We start from the raw sequence: 14,375 nt of genomic DNA on the forward strand, positions 1-14,375 counted from the left end.
TCAGAGATGGAGGTCATATAAGGCAAAGGCATTACATGCTAGGATAATTTGCCTTTGTATCTTAGCATAAAACACTGCCACCAGGTAAATATATCCACTCACATGTTAAGATGGGCAAGAATGAAGTACAATAATTCACACACACACACACACACACACACACACACACACACACACACATACACTGTCATATTTTAAGTCAAACAATGCACAAATGAATAAATGTGTGGAGAGAAAAAGAACTCCACAAAAAAGCGTAACTAAAAAAGTAGAATCGTCTTGTCTAGTGGTCCCTAACCACCTGAGTTCTGTTCCTAATTCTACCAACGATTTAAGCTAATGTGTTAAAAATCTTTAAAAACCGTCTATTAATAAGTTAGTATCATAGTAGAACATTTCTCCAAAATATCAATACTCTTCATAATCATGATGAAATCATAATCATTTTAAAAGTGTCTTTTAAAAGACATGTCAGCTCTAATAAATGTTAGCATTGCCTATCTGAATACTTCACCTTAATTACAGTAGCTTATACAGTATATGTTTCCACAACTGTTTTCCTAACCATCCATAAAAGATGCTGGCTTACAAAATGCCAGAGGAATTTTCCATGTTCATATAGTGTTTACTTGCACTTAAATAGTGCATCAATAATCTGAAAACAAGAAATCGCCTGTGTGGCTAAACACTGTTTAGACGCTATGGTTTCCATCATGGACTGCTTTCAACTGCTATATTTTATGGCACAGATTCAGTGGGAATCTGATCTGCTAAAATATTTGGGCTGTGAAAACTCCCACACTGTGACAGATGTCAAGTCCAATTAAGTGACTCATGTCCAGATTTCTGTCCAATAGGATTTCCCATTAAATATCAATTTAGGGGGAAAAAAAATTCCATCCCCCTTCTTAAGCCTTTATCTCTTCCACCATCTCCAGGCGAAATCAATTGGTACCAGAAGAGCCAAGAAGCCACACAGGCAGCTGCCTCTTGGCTCTGGCCCTCCCAACCTCTCCTTTCTCTGCTTCCCGGTCAGTGGTACTCCTGAAGACCTTCGTATCTCACCCAGCTTGCTCAAGCATCTCCAAGCTACTGAATATATATATATTTTACTACCAGGTAAAGAGAGGGGGGAGTGGGTAGGGGAGGGGGTGTAACCAAGCTTTGAAAGACTTTGAAACTGGGAAATAGCTGTGTATACAACGTATAAGTCATTGAGGACCAAGACAGAGGCAACCTTAGCCCCTAGTTACTGTATTGTGTTCCTGGGAACGGGGGAGACACCGGCTGAACAAAGCATTATCTTGAAGAAAAAAAGAAATCACTTCTGAACCACATCCATCCCTGCCTGCGCTTCCCAGGTTTGCCCCCAGCCCCGATTAAAGGAAGGGAAGGAGTCCTCAAGGAATGGAATTTTATCTTAACCATCTTTCTTATTGATTATTCTGCTATTAGAAAGTGGAGGAATCAGCCCTTTGATGTGATTGTGTTTATCTCTGCATCTCTTTTGTTATTTATAGAGTCCTAGGAAGGGGGAAGCGCGAGACTTCAACACTTCCGACTTAAAAAGATCAACAACGAATTTTCCGAAATGTTTAAGAACAATTAAAAGGAGCAGGCGTTTTCAATCTATCAACTAAGCGAGCAACCATACCACCCACCTCCTAAGACACCGTCGCTCGCAGTGGCAGTCGGCGAGATGACAGCCGCTTTTTCATCTGTGGATGTAATAAATATTGGCTGCTTTTAATATTTACCAGAATCTCTCCTCCTTGTTCCCTGGAATTTTAACTCTAAAAGATTGGCGAAAAGATTATCGACTGGGCTTTTGCAAGGTAAGACATCTTTGCATCTCTTTTTCTTGAAATTAAGTTGATTTATACTGCGCTTTATAGATGCATCCCCACTCATAGTCATAGACAGGAATGCCCACGAGAAATACTATTTATGACTATTCAAATATCCTGAGAATTTAAACGCGTGGAGGACAACCTGGGAACTTTTTGTCCGATCTGTAACTGTGTCGTGGTTTGTTGTGATTTTTTTCCCCTCCCCGTGTATTTCTGTCCCTTCATGCCAACTGCGTAGGTGCGAGTTGTTTCACTTATAGACGTAGAGAAAAGCCCGCAGGGGATTGCATGCGGTTCGTTTGGATCATTTATTGTTATTTTGAGGATCGGTTTTCCTTACACGGATGGCTGTTTCCCAGCTCAGTTCGCCGAGAGCACGGCCAGGAAGGAGCCGAACCCACATCCCCTGGCTTTTGTTTCTCTGGAGCGAGCTCTAACTCACAACCTGTTCGGAGCCTAGGCCGGGGACCAGAAGTCTCAGCCAGGTCGTCCCTCCTGGCGGCCGAGGCCCAAGCGCTCAGCTCAGGCAGGTGCCTGTCTCCACCCGCCGGGCCCCCGATGCCCCGCAAGTCCAGCGGTTCCCGAAGGCTTGGGGCCGGGGCCCTTCCTCCAGGCGCCGAAAGCCCGGCGGGAGGTGGTTTTTCCAGGGGAGCGAGCGCAGACGCCGGGCCGCCGCCAGGCCTCCCGGGGCCAGAGGTGCGCTGCCGGGCTCGGGTCCCAGGAGCTCACGAACTTTACGGGCAGAGATGCAGCTTGCACCCGGGGCGTCCCGCACCCGCGCCTCGGAGTCCATCCGTCCCCTGCCCTCCCCAGCCTCTCCGCCCAGAGCGACCTGGCCGCCGGCGTTCTCCCGGGAGGTGGTCGGCAGACTGCCGGGCATTGTGTGATCCACGTCCCTAGGTCCCCAATGTGTGTGGCAGTCTGCGTGACAGATGGTGCTCCGGGAGCGTGTGAGGGCCGAGGAGTCAATTTTCTTTTGAAAGGACCGAGCACATGTGTTCGGTCATTTCTCTATTATTTCGAAGAAACGCGAGGGGTGGGGGCACGGAAGCCTTTCTGTCCCCTCCTAGGTTGCGGGATGGGGTTCGCCCGCAGCCTAGACCCCCAGGCGCTGGGAGTCTCCAGCTGCCTTACCCCAGGCCCTCGGGCAGGAAGCACACTCTGCATCTCCATTCAAACCCAGATACATCCATCCATGGAGATCTTTCGTGTGTCTGGGAAGGGGACGGAACAAGGGGGCAGGATAGAGCAGCTGATGTTGGGCCAGAGGAGGCACAAGATGCCAGCTGGTCCCGCAGGCCCACAGTTGTTCTCCAACCTCAGGGCCATTGGCTGTTTCGGCCACCCGCAGGCTTTGGTGTGGGGTTCAGGATGCGCTCTGGTGCCGGCTCCTCTCCCAGCCTTGCCTCCCCACGCGAGTGGGCCTGGTGCGAGGGGGGGACCCAGGGACACGGGCCCTCTAGGAGTCCAGGTGTGCTACGCCCTCGCCCGCCACCCCTCATTGCAAATGAGGAGTCAGATTGCTTTTATTGACTGACTTTCTGACTCCCCATCAGCCTCCAAAATGATGCTGAGTCCGGACCAAGCCGCCGACTCAGATCACCCCAGCTCGACGCACTCGGACCCGGAGTCTCTGGGCGGCGCAGACGCCAAGGTGCTGGGCAGCGTGTCGGACCTCGAGCCGGTGGAGGAGGCCGACGGCGACGGCAAGGGCGGCAGCCGAGCCGCGCTCTACCCGCACCCGCAGCAGCTGAGCCGCGAGGAGAAGCGCCGCCGCCGGCGCGCCACGGCCAAGTACCGCTCGGCCCACGCCACTCGCGAGCGCATCCGCGTGGAGGCCTTCAACCTGGCCTTCGCCGAGCTCCGCAAACTGCTGCCCACGCTGCCCCCGGACAAGAAGCTCTCCAAGATCGAGATCCTGCGCCTGGCCATCTGCTACATCTCCTATCTCAACCACGTCCTGGACGTGTAGGCGAGGGGGACGCCGCGGGAGGCCGCCGGTCCCGGTGTCTGGTCCGCCAAAGGCGACACACCCAGACTGCCAGGCCTGAGGGTCGCCCACAGACACCTGAACGCAGGGGAAAAGCTTGCAGTCTGTTCTCTCTGGCCAGCAAGGCAACAGGGGAATGTTTGCGAGCCTGGGAGGTGGGGTTGGACAGAAAGACCTGGGGCTTGCAGGGGTATTTTCCTGGCTGGAAGAACCTTCTGGAGGCACCTAGGGTGAGTTGCTCCTGGGCCTCTCCTCAGTGTATTAGGATCGATCCCTTAAGGGTGGTTGCGGTAACCCACTGGAGGCTCTGCGTTCCCCTATATTTATATCCCATACATCTTCATGTTTTGAAAGATTGAGGGCAGATGCTTAACCCAGGCTGATAGCTTTGGACTCTGACTATCCGGGATTTTTCTAACTAAGAAATCACCAAACCTTGGGGAGAAAGAAAAGATGAAAATCTTTTCCATATAGAGATTAAGACACAGAAAGGTGTCCCAGCAAACTTTTTGTTACCTTGTCAAAAGAAAAAATCACATTCGAATACAGATAAAATTCTGAATTTTTGGTGTTGTTTAAAAAAAAAAAAAGATGCATTCAGAAGAGACAGACACACTGTGGGAGGATTTGAGTTTGGTGAGACTTTAACCCCAAGATAGGACACTAAAGGAGATAGAAAAATCCATATTTAAATGGAAGATTTAACATCTGATTGCTTTTTAGGGGAAAGTGCCCCTTTAAATATCCAAAAACACCCCATCTAATTGTGACCTTAACATGTGGACCCATAGATGCAGTTAGAAAAAAAGACAACCTATTTTTATTTATGTTAGAAGGAGTAGAGTATTTTTTTCAAGACATTTATTTTTCAGAGTGGTGATAATTTTACTTTGGATACTCTGTGCCAATTTATTTATAGTCAAGTGTTTACACTTTTTCCCCCGTGAAATAATTGTGTCTGACTTTTTATGTGTTTGTTGAGATTATCTTGTGTTCTTTCCTCCTTTTTTTCTGATTATATTGCACTTGTGTAAGAGAGTTCCCCACTTCCCCTTGTTTCTAAGCATATTTTATATATTAAGAAGTTGTTGTTTTGGTGTGAGATCAGCAACACTAGCCCTTCACTACTATAGTTTTATAAAAAGTTAAGTGTTGTTATTCTTGCCTGTAGTTTTGTCTGAAAAGTACTTTACAAACTGTTTATAAGGAGAATAGCTTCTTGTGTGTGCGTGTGTGTGACATTTGTGCGTGGGATGATTTTAGGAAATTACATTATTTTCCTAAAAAAAGAAAAGAAAAAAGAATTCAGAATTACTTTCCTCTGTGACAACCAAAAAGAAAAGTCTGTGACCTGGAAATGTTTCATGTTCTCAGCTGTGAAACTCTTAAAGCAAGAAGTGTATTTTAGAGACAAGGGAGAAAGGAAAAAAAACACATCTGCTATCCAAAGATTTTAGTCTTTTTCAGGGTTTTTTTGTGTCTCTGTTGCTTTATATAATGCAATATTTTGTAGTGAAAATAGATATAATCTGGTTTCTACCTGACGAGTTTTCATATCTCATGACTGGTGCGCTGTTTTGCATATAAATAAAGGTATCAGATAAAACTCCTCCTCTTTATTTTAAGCATCTGTCTAGAAATCGAACATGCTGGCTGAGCGTGAAATGTCTTAATGAACTCAATTCCTCAGAAAGGAATTAGGAAAACAAAACAAGAACAAAGCAGTGTGTGTGTGTGTGTGTGTGTGTGTGTGTGTGTGTGTGTGTGTGTGTGTACATATATTCAGAGGCTGGAATGTTTGACGGTTTGATAAATTTGGATACAGCACAGCCTGGGATGATATAGATCATGCCATGTCCATGAGGAAAAGCTGGGTGGTGTATGTAAAAACATTACACAGATGATAAATGTCTTTTTTCCTTTAATAGGAAACTTTGTAACTGTCTAACCAAAGCTCTTGGGAAAACTCAGGGCCAAGAAGGGGCCTACATTAAGCAGCAGGGAAAAACTGGGCGTGGTAGTTCACACCCATAATCCCAGTACCTGAGACCTGGAGATGGGAGAGCCAGGAGTTCAAAGTCGTCCTCAGCTATGTAGTGAATTTAAGGCCAGCCTGGGCTACATGAGACCCTCTCTGAAAAGAAAAAGTCAGAGAGCAGACTCTTGTGATAGGTTTCCCTGCAGGCATTTAAGCACAAGGTATATGTTACTGAAACATCTAAATCGGTCCCCACATTCGGCACATGACACACTTGCAATGAGAAGTGGCCTAAAAACAAGCTTAAATAGGAAAAATGTCATCTACAAAATCCTGTATCTGGCATAAAACGTGAAATACTGTATAAGCAGAACCCATGCACAGCTTATGACCATATCCCTGTCTGTACTATAGTGAGCTGTATCACCCAGATGTCTGGTTTCCATATGAAAGAGGGATTATATGGATTCTTGGTTTATGTCCACACAGTCTGCGGGCTCACAGTGTTTTCTTTTTCCTGCCAGGTTTCTTGTAGTAAGTTTCACCAATACTTAGCAAGCAAGGCCTCGTGCTCTTCTTCTGTCTGGAGGCGTGTGGGAGGAAAGCATTTCCTACCCAGGGGATCAAAAAGAACAGCATCTTCCTTTCGCTTCTCTCTGGACAAGGTCTTGGCCACAGCAGCAGTGGCTGTTCAGTCTCTGAGCAGCGCAGACACTCGTGGTCTACCACACTGTTGTAGCTGGGCGCTTCTCTAGGGAGAGGGAGGAGGTGACAGCTCCCAGTCTTCATAGCGTGTCTCTCTAGTAAATGCTCCTATGCTGAGTCAACCTCTAACCTCTGGAAGCCTTCCACAGGTTTGTCCTGATCAAATGAGTTAAAATCTAACTGACTAACCCAGCCCTGCCCTCCACACCTAGGAGGGATCTTATTCACTCAATTCCTGGGACCAAATGCATGCTTGCCCTTGAAATAGGGCAAAGGGCAACATCCCCAGGCACACAACCAACATGGTCCCAGAAGAGGATCTTTACCAGGCCATTTCAAATCCTCCAGAGAGAGACAAAGCACTGTGACTCTCACTAGAGCAGAGGGTGACAGGCTTATCCCTTGAAGGTAACAAGGACTCTGCATCTCGGGGATGGGGAGGACTGAGAGGATCCTCAGAATAATGACGCTGAAGTAACTCACTCTCACTTTGACCAGTATTTACTGAGGACATACTGTGTGCCAGGAAATGTCCCAGATCCTAAAAAATTGACATCAAATTAGACAATGCCAAACAGAACACTGACAACCAATGATTAAACCATTGATTTTGAAGGACACTAAATGTTGGGAAGAGCTGTAAATGGGAGGATGGGAGAGGGCAGTGGAGGTGTGGTGGTGGGCAGTCTTTGCCCCAGGAAGGCCTTGTGACCTTGCAGAGACACAGTTCTACTTGACAGTGGCTGCCGCAGACACTTCACATGGTCTTTCAATTTCTTGTCATGTCATGAAAACAGTCCGAACTTAAGCTACGCCTTGCTCTAAAGTGCCCCAAGGGAAAGCTGTCACAAGGACCAGCTGACTGCTTTCTTACCCACCTTTCCCAGCTGGCCCCACCCAGCCTTGTGTCCCACCCAGCCTGCCTCTCTACGCATGGATGTAGATCTTGGCTTCCTCCTGCTCCTCTCGCCTCCTCTCTGCTTCAGCGGCTCAGTGGCCTGCTGGACTTTGCTGCTCTCCACCCCGTCAGAGAGACTTCTCCCTGACTCCTATCACTGCCCACGGCGGGTGGGGGGGGTGGGGGGGGAGTATGTGCGGTAGGGTAGAGTGGGAAATGAAGGGCAGGCTGAGGAGAGGAAGAGGTATAGAATACAAAGAGTCAGGTTGGATGGGGAGGTTGGGAGGCTGGGGCAGGGCAGGGAACACCTCCAGGCTGGGAACCTTCTCCAAGACGTGCTGGAATCAGAAGTTCTACCATTGGTGGCCAGCTCTACAGAAAATCTGAAAGACAACTGGCGGGAGGAAACAGGTTTATTCAAAGCTGGTCCTAAAAATGACACAGAAGACTATCTCAGATCTCTCTCAGTGGGTTCTAGGGACCACCCTTTGATGAAAACAAACAAACAAACAAACAAACAAAAAACCAACAGCAAGGTTGAGAACAGTGCTACAATGGCTAGAAGTCCATGCGCTGGGCACGGTCTCTGTCGTCCAGAGGCCATCTTCTCCCCTCTTTGACAAGAACCTCACAGTGGATTTTGCTCTCCTGCAGCTGGCTAACCAGAGCCTAGCAGGTGCTTCCCTACACCATAAAGGACCGGGGAGAGGTGGAAATGTCAAAGGAAGGAAACAAGGAGCAGTTAGTTACTCATGAACCCTGTCCTGTGAACACGTGTCCCCACACGGCACGGGAGGTAAGTACCTAGCCCCCGTGCTTCTGGGACTTCTGTAGCACCCTTGCTGTGGTCCATCATATCATTTTCTTCCCATTTGGCAGCCAGCTTGAGAGCATGTCTGGCCAGTCCCCTTTCCCAGGTTAAAATGGATGTTTCGTTTATTATTATTAATACTAGTTGAGATATCCATGGGTTGCATGTTAAGTGTGTAGACTCTGTACACACCAAAAGTGGTATTGCACATGCATTACTTCATGTCATTTCCACCACTCGACAGACAAAATAGATAACTTTCATCATTTCCATTTAACAGACTAGAAACTGAAGCCTAAAGCAGGGAGACAACTTGTCCAACTCATGAAGTCACCTTTGACAGTTGACTAACAGGTCCATCCTTCACTCGTCACATCCTACCGCTGTTCGTTGCCATCAGAGTGGCCATGCCATGCGCGTACCTGCCCCTTGACCCCTGTACAGACAGTGTCCATCCATGTACTTAAGAGATGCCTCAGCTCAGGTGGCACCTGGGGAGGGCAGGGGCTACAATGAACAAGGCTGTTTCCTCTACAGGATGGATGAGTGGAAGCCGAAGCAGAGCTGCGCTGTTAGCCAAGCTAAGCGTCTCCTAACGTGGGGCTGGAGGGGTAGAAACCTCCTTTTACTTTGTGAGCCGCCCCTGGACCAACCCTAGGGGGAAGTTTGCAGTCAACCTGGGATTGTCTCTGCCTTTGCTGTTCCCTTCTTACGTCTCATCTTCTCACCCATATACCTCACCTAGGGACCCGCTACCCTCATTCTCACGCTGGCTCCAGAACCTCCTTTGAAAATTAGCATGCCATTCTGTTACCCGGAACCTCTCAGTACCTTCTCATGGGGGGGGGGGATGAGATTCAGTTCACGCTCTAGGTATAGAAATACTTCACAACTTCATTCTAGACTCTTGCTGGCACGGTCTTCAGTCATTCTTGAGGTTAAACGTTGCTGTGAAACCCAGATCTACACACACACACACACACACACACACACACACACACACACACACACCTTGGTACACCTGGTCCTTCCTAACCCGGGCTTTTGCACCTCCACTGTGATCCAGTTTACACAGACATACTCTGCTGGTGTTTTCCTCCATGTCTTTGGGCAGCGTCCGTTGCTCTGTTCTTTGGGTCCCACATACTCGCTTCATTATATGAGAATTCATTTTTCTCTCATCCCTGCAGGTGAGATGCCAAGACTCTAGAGTCAAGTTCAGATACTGCCTGTGACTTAGTCACTGACTATGTCCCCAACCCCTCTTAAGGCCGGTGTTTTCAAGGATAAGACAATACACGCAGTGCTCTCAGCTGTGTGTGTTTGAGGTTTCCCTGGAATAGTGTACAGTTTCCCAGGATAGCAAAGCATAAGATGTATGCAGTGAGTGTGATCTGTGGCCAGCATCTTTGTATTTCTACTTGCCTAGGAAGCTGTATGGGAGGAGATAAATCTATTTTATATTTTAAATTTAAAATGATGTGTTTATGTGTATGTGTGTAGGTATGCACAGTGAATGCAGTGCTTGCAGAGGCCAGGAGAGGACGCCAACACCCCCACCCTCCACCCCTCATGAAGCCACCTTTAGAGTGGGTTGTGAGTCACTGGACATGGGTGCTGGAAAGCAAACTCTAATCCACTCAAGGAGCAGGATGAACTCTTAATCACTGAGCCATCTCTCCAGTCCCTCAAGTTCGTATTAATGCATGAACGTACCAGTGATGTGTGATCTCCACCAACTGTATCCACACGCATATAACACATTATGAACTCTACAAAAAGTCAGTCAGAAATCATCCCTGTCCTCTGAGGGAAAACATGATGGTTAACAAGGAACCGTGGAGTCTCCCGGAATGCAGACATTTGAAATCACCCACGTTTCTGTCAGCTTCATTCCACTACCCGACCTCTGCTTTTTCCCTTTTTATATTTGTTCTTCCTATGGGTGCTGTGGCTAGACTTATAGCCGAGGAGTCGGTATGGATGCTGGCAAAGCAGGCTCATTGCAAATCTCTCCTACAACTGGGCATGGCTTTGACCAAATTGCCTAATTCTATGCCCTAGTTTCTCCATCTGTAAAATGGGAATGTGGGGTATGAGATCTAATATTTAAAAAAATTAAAGTTTTAAAATTACTAGTTAATTAATTTACCTATGTGTATATATGTGCACGTGAGTGCAGGTGCCAGAAGAGGGCATCAGATCTCCTAGAGCTGGAGTTACAGGTGGTTGTCAGCCACCCGATGTGGTTGCCAGGAACCAAACTCAGATCCTCTGGGAGAGCAGCCAGGCTCTTAACCACTGAGCCGTCTCTCCAGCCCCAGTGATATGATAGCTAGATGGCAGCAGGTTTAGGAGAGTGAATTAGTTCATGTAAAGCACTTGGAACATGCTTTGTACATGTTAAAAACAGTAGCACTAACTGTTTTAGGTCTTTTGGTAAAGTGACTTTTTTTTTTTTTTTTAAACAGGACTTAACAGTAAAATATTCAGGAGGTAATAAACAGAGAAAAACACTGTTGGGATTTTCTGTTTAATTTTGCTAAGTACTTCCGGGTCTAAAGGAAAAGTTTTCATCTTGCCGATCATTCTGGAAAGCTATCCAAAGGTTTTGGGGGAGGGGGAACACATTCAGGAGCCTCTTCCATCACAGCAAAGATGGTATAGTTATAGATGTGGGGAAGAGGGTCCCTCTAGGTTCTGGAGTCTAGGGCCTCCTGGAGTCACGACAGGTGGCCTGGAAGAAAGGTCACTGAAGTCAGCCTCAAGGGAGCAGAGGGTCTGGAGGACAGAGAAGGAGCTGGAGATGAAAAGAGTTCCCTCCGAGATGAGCAGGCAGGCTGGGTGTGCCTGGCAAGCTGTGGTGGGGCACCACACCAAGAGGGACTGAAGATTGCCCTAGTCCACGTGAGAATCCTTTGGGGTCTCAGTAGGTAAAGCTCTGTCATCAGGAACTTACGAGGCACAACATTTTCAAAGACACTCTTCTGGAGAGTGTTACCATAGCTACAAAAGCCGGCATGTCAGAATGGCTTGTCTAGCGTCTACCTTTGGTGAGTACATTTCATTTACAGCCTTATTCTCGCTCTTCTACTATTCCTTTGGATGTGACAGTTTTGTTATTGCCTATAAGTATTAAAGTATGCTATAACTGTATAATTAATAATAATAAATGTCACTTACCTTATGTTTTAATTTTTAAAAGATGATTAGAACATAAATGCATGGGTCATTTTTTAAAACAAAAATAGGCCTTTTAAATACACTTTGAAAGTAAGTCATGATAATTTTTTAAAGTATCTCTCTAATGTCTCCAATTTTATTGCTTTTGGGATTAAAAAAAACAAAACAATGGAATCAAATAACTATATATTTCAGTCTTAATATTTTAAAGGGAACTATATTACTACATACAAAAGCCAATAGTAACCTAAAATATTTCAAAAGGGGCTTTCAGTTTGGAGTGTTTAAACTACTTTTTAGAAATATTGAGATGAATGTTTATATGTCTACTGACCTCTGAACTGGGAAACAAGCACTTCGGCCATGGGAACAGAAAAACCCAAATCCAACAAATTTGAATTCCATGCTTCTACGTGAAATGTAAGTCTGTAAAACAGCACACACCAGTGTCCATCGGAGTCACAGAAAGTGAACGTTTATATAACTCACATATAACTTTATGTAACATTTTTATTGCAGAAGCCAATGTGCCTGTTGGACCCCTCTCCTTGAAAGCCATACTATTTCTGGAAATTCACTCATTATCCAGGAAGGATGTGTTCATCCAAATAAAAACGATGTGAAAGGCGAGGTCTGCATGCCCTCGGGGATTCTACGCTCAGTTTTTCAGTGTAAAACTATAAGGCATTAATAAACCGTGAGTTAAAACAACCATTTGCTTTTTGAAGCAAGCCCTAAACATGATGGCATCATTTCATCCATGAAAACATTAGCCAGTATCTCTAAAAGCTGAGGACTCTTGCATTCCTTTTACCATAACAAAAATACCGTCCTCACGGAGAACAAACTAAGAGTGTTTTCTAAGTATCAGCACTGAGCACCCACATTTCGGAGGGGATTTCACTAAAAAGCCAACTCGCTTCTCCCGGATCTTCCTTTGCCTCCAGCCCTTCAGGTCCTCTCTGGTCACTCCCTTTCCGCTTCGAAGGCTCACCCTCTACCCCTAACCTTTGGCATGTTCTCTCAGTCTTTTTGGATGCGTACCCCTTTCTCCTCTCCCTGTCATGAGTGGTGTACCTCAGAAAGGAGTCTCAATCCAGAAAGCCCACCACAGGCCAAGGCTGCACTGTGGTTGGTAGCAGGGGTGAAGGTGATCATATTAGAAAAGGCTGGAGCATGTTTGAGTGGACACGCAGCCAGACCTACTCTAGGCAGATGTATTTATTTATTTATTTATTTATTTATTTATTTATTTATTTATTTATTTATTTATTTATTTGGTTTTTTGAGACAGGGTTTCTCTGTGTAGCTTTGGTGCCTGTCCTGGATCTCACTCTGTAGACCAGGCTGGCCTTGAACTCACAGAGATCTGCCTGGCTCTGCCTCCCGAGTGCTGGGATGCACCACCACCCACGGCCCAGCTCCGGTTTGTTTATTGTTTGTTTGTTTGTTTGTTTTTAAGTCGGATGATTTTTCTTAGATGTTGGTCAGGCATTGGGAACGGGAGATGACCTGGAGTAGGATGCTCTCTGGGGACTGAAGAGGACCTGTGAATCTTCTTAAACAACAGTAGCTTCTGGAGGCCTGAGTGACCCTGACCATGTGTCTTTGAGAATCCCTGGGGCCCCAATTCAGAGGGGACCGCTGGTGCTGAGAGGTGAGTGCCTCCCTGCAGTATCATACCCTGCGGGGGCAGAGCCTCACCTCAGAGTCCTTTGCCTCCAGTCCTGGGCTCTGTCCACGTGGTGACCAGCATGCTCTCCCTGGTTGCAGCTCAGGCTGATAGTGACAGAGGCAAAGACCATTGCAGAGCTGTACTCCCTGTCACCAATGGCTCCGTCCTCTCAAAATTCAGGGAAGCTTGGAGAAAGAACTGACCCCTGAATTATAGATGAAGACACCCAGATTCCAGGCTAAGTCAGGTAGAATGCCCAAGGCCAACACTTTACTAGAAAGGATTAGATGAGAAAGTGAACCTGAAGAACACAAAAATGTGAAAGCCCATTCTTTGACAAAGTGGGAGAAGTTCTCTCTAGGGGAGGGGAGGGACAAAAACCCTCCATTTGGAATGGCAACATGTTTTCTCTGAAAGAGCCTGGGCTCTGTCTAGATTTTGGTTTGGCCAAGTAGAGTTATCTATTAGATAGATACAGAGGACACACACACACACACACACACACACACACACACACACACACACACACACACGGGGAGGAGGGAGAGACAGACAGATGACAGATCTTCTATCACCTTCTATTTTGAACTTGGCTATGGTGGCAGCAGATTGCCAGGTACTCTGGGAGTCCTGGGAGGAAACAGTGTTCGCTATAGGTGTAGCTCTCTGACTGTTTGTTTGTTTGTTTAAGTGAAAACTTGAAAATGAGAGCTTCTGGTGGCATTTAGGAGTTTGAACTTGAGAAGTTCCTAGCTGTCTGTGGCTGCAGGCTGCTCCTCTCCTTCGGGTCCTGTTTGCATGTGGGCTCAGATTTGTCTCTGGCTTCTTGTATGGTTTGGGATGAGACCCTCACGTCCCTGGGGAGGGGGGCAGGTGTTGCTCCAGTCGAGCGAATGGAACCAAATTACAGGCCCGTCTGTCACCTCCTCTGGGAGAAGGAGGGAGGGGGTCGGGAGCCGAGGAGGGCCGGGAGGGGGAGGGGAAGGCCGGAGGGGGATGAAAACCCAGAGCTGGCGGCGAAGCCAGTCGGGATGCGGCGCCCGCCAGCGCCTCCACCACCACCGCGACCCCGCGCGGGGACAGAGAGACCTCCGGCTCGTCTGCGCGGCGCCGGCCCCGCGTCCAACTAGAATTGCCTTTCACTAAACTGACTGATCTATTTCCCGACTGTCCTGACTGGGGACCTGTGTCTAGTCTGCTGAAAAGAAACCACCAGCAGACCAAGTACCTCGGTCCTGAGACCAAGTACCTCGGTCCTGAGACCAAATAACACCTCCACTTTCAG

General features: G+C 47.1%; 1 protein-coding gene across 3 annotated transcripts; it reads left to right on the plus strand.

Annotated features, from left to right (window-relative positions):
- The first annotated feature begins 719 nt into the window (after positions 1-719).
- Positions 720-4,437, plus strand: Nhlh2 (nescient helix-loop-helix 2). 3 transcript variants are annotated; one of them, XM_042279614.2, is made up of 3 exons: positions 720-1,119; positions 1,521-1,835; positions 3,407-4,437. In XM_042279614.2, exon 3 carries the CDS (start codon positions 3,415-3,417, stop codon positions 3,820-3,822), a length of 408 nt encoding a protein of 135 aa, XP_042135548.1. In that variant the 5' UTR covers positions 720-1,119; positions 1,521-1,835; positions 3,407-3,414; the 3' UTR covers positions 3,823-4,437. The 3 variants fall into 3 exon arrangements, with proteins under 3 accessions (XP_042135548.1, XP_042135549.1, XP_042135547.2); XM_042279615.2 differs by lacking the exon at positions 720-1,119 and adding an exon at positions 1,194-1,361; XM_042279613.2 differs by lacking the exons at positions 720-1,119; positions 1,521-1,835 and adding an exon at positions 1,908-2,800.
- Positions 4,438-14,375: the final 9,938 nt, after the last annotated feature.

Source organism: Peromyscus maniculatus, chromosome 6 (assembly GCF_049852395.1).
Source record: "Peromyscus maniculatus bairdii isolate BWxNUB_F1_BW_parent chromosome 6, HU_Pman_BW_mat_3.1, whole genome shotgun sequence".
Classification (NCBI taxonomy): Eukaryota; Metazoa; Chordata; class Mammalia; order Rodentia; family Cricetidae; genus Peromyscus; species Peromyscus maniculatus.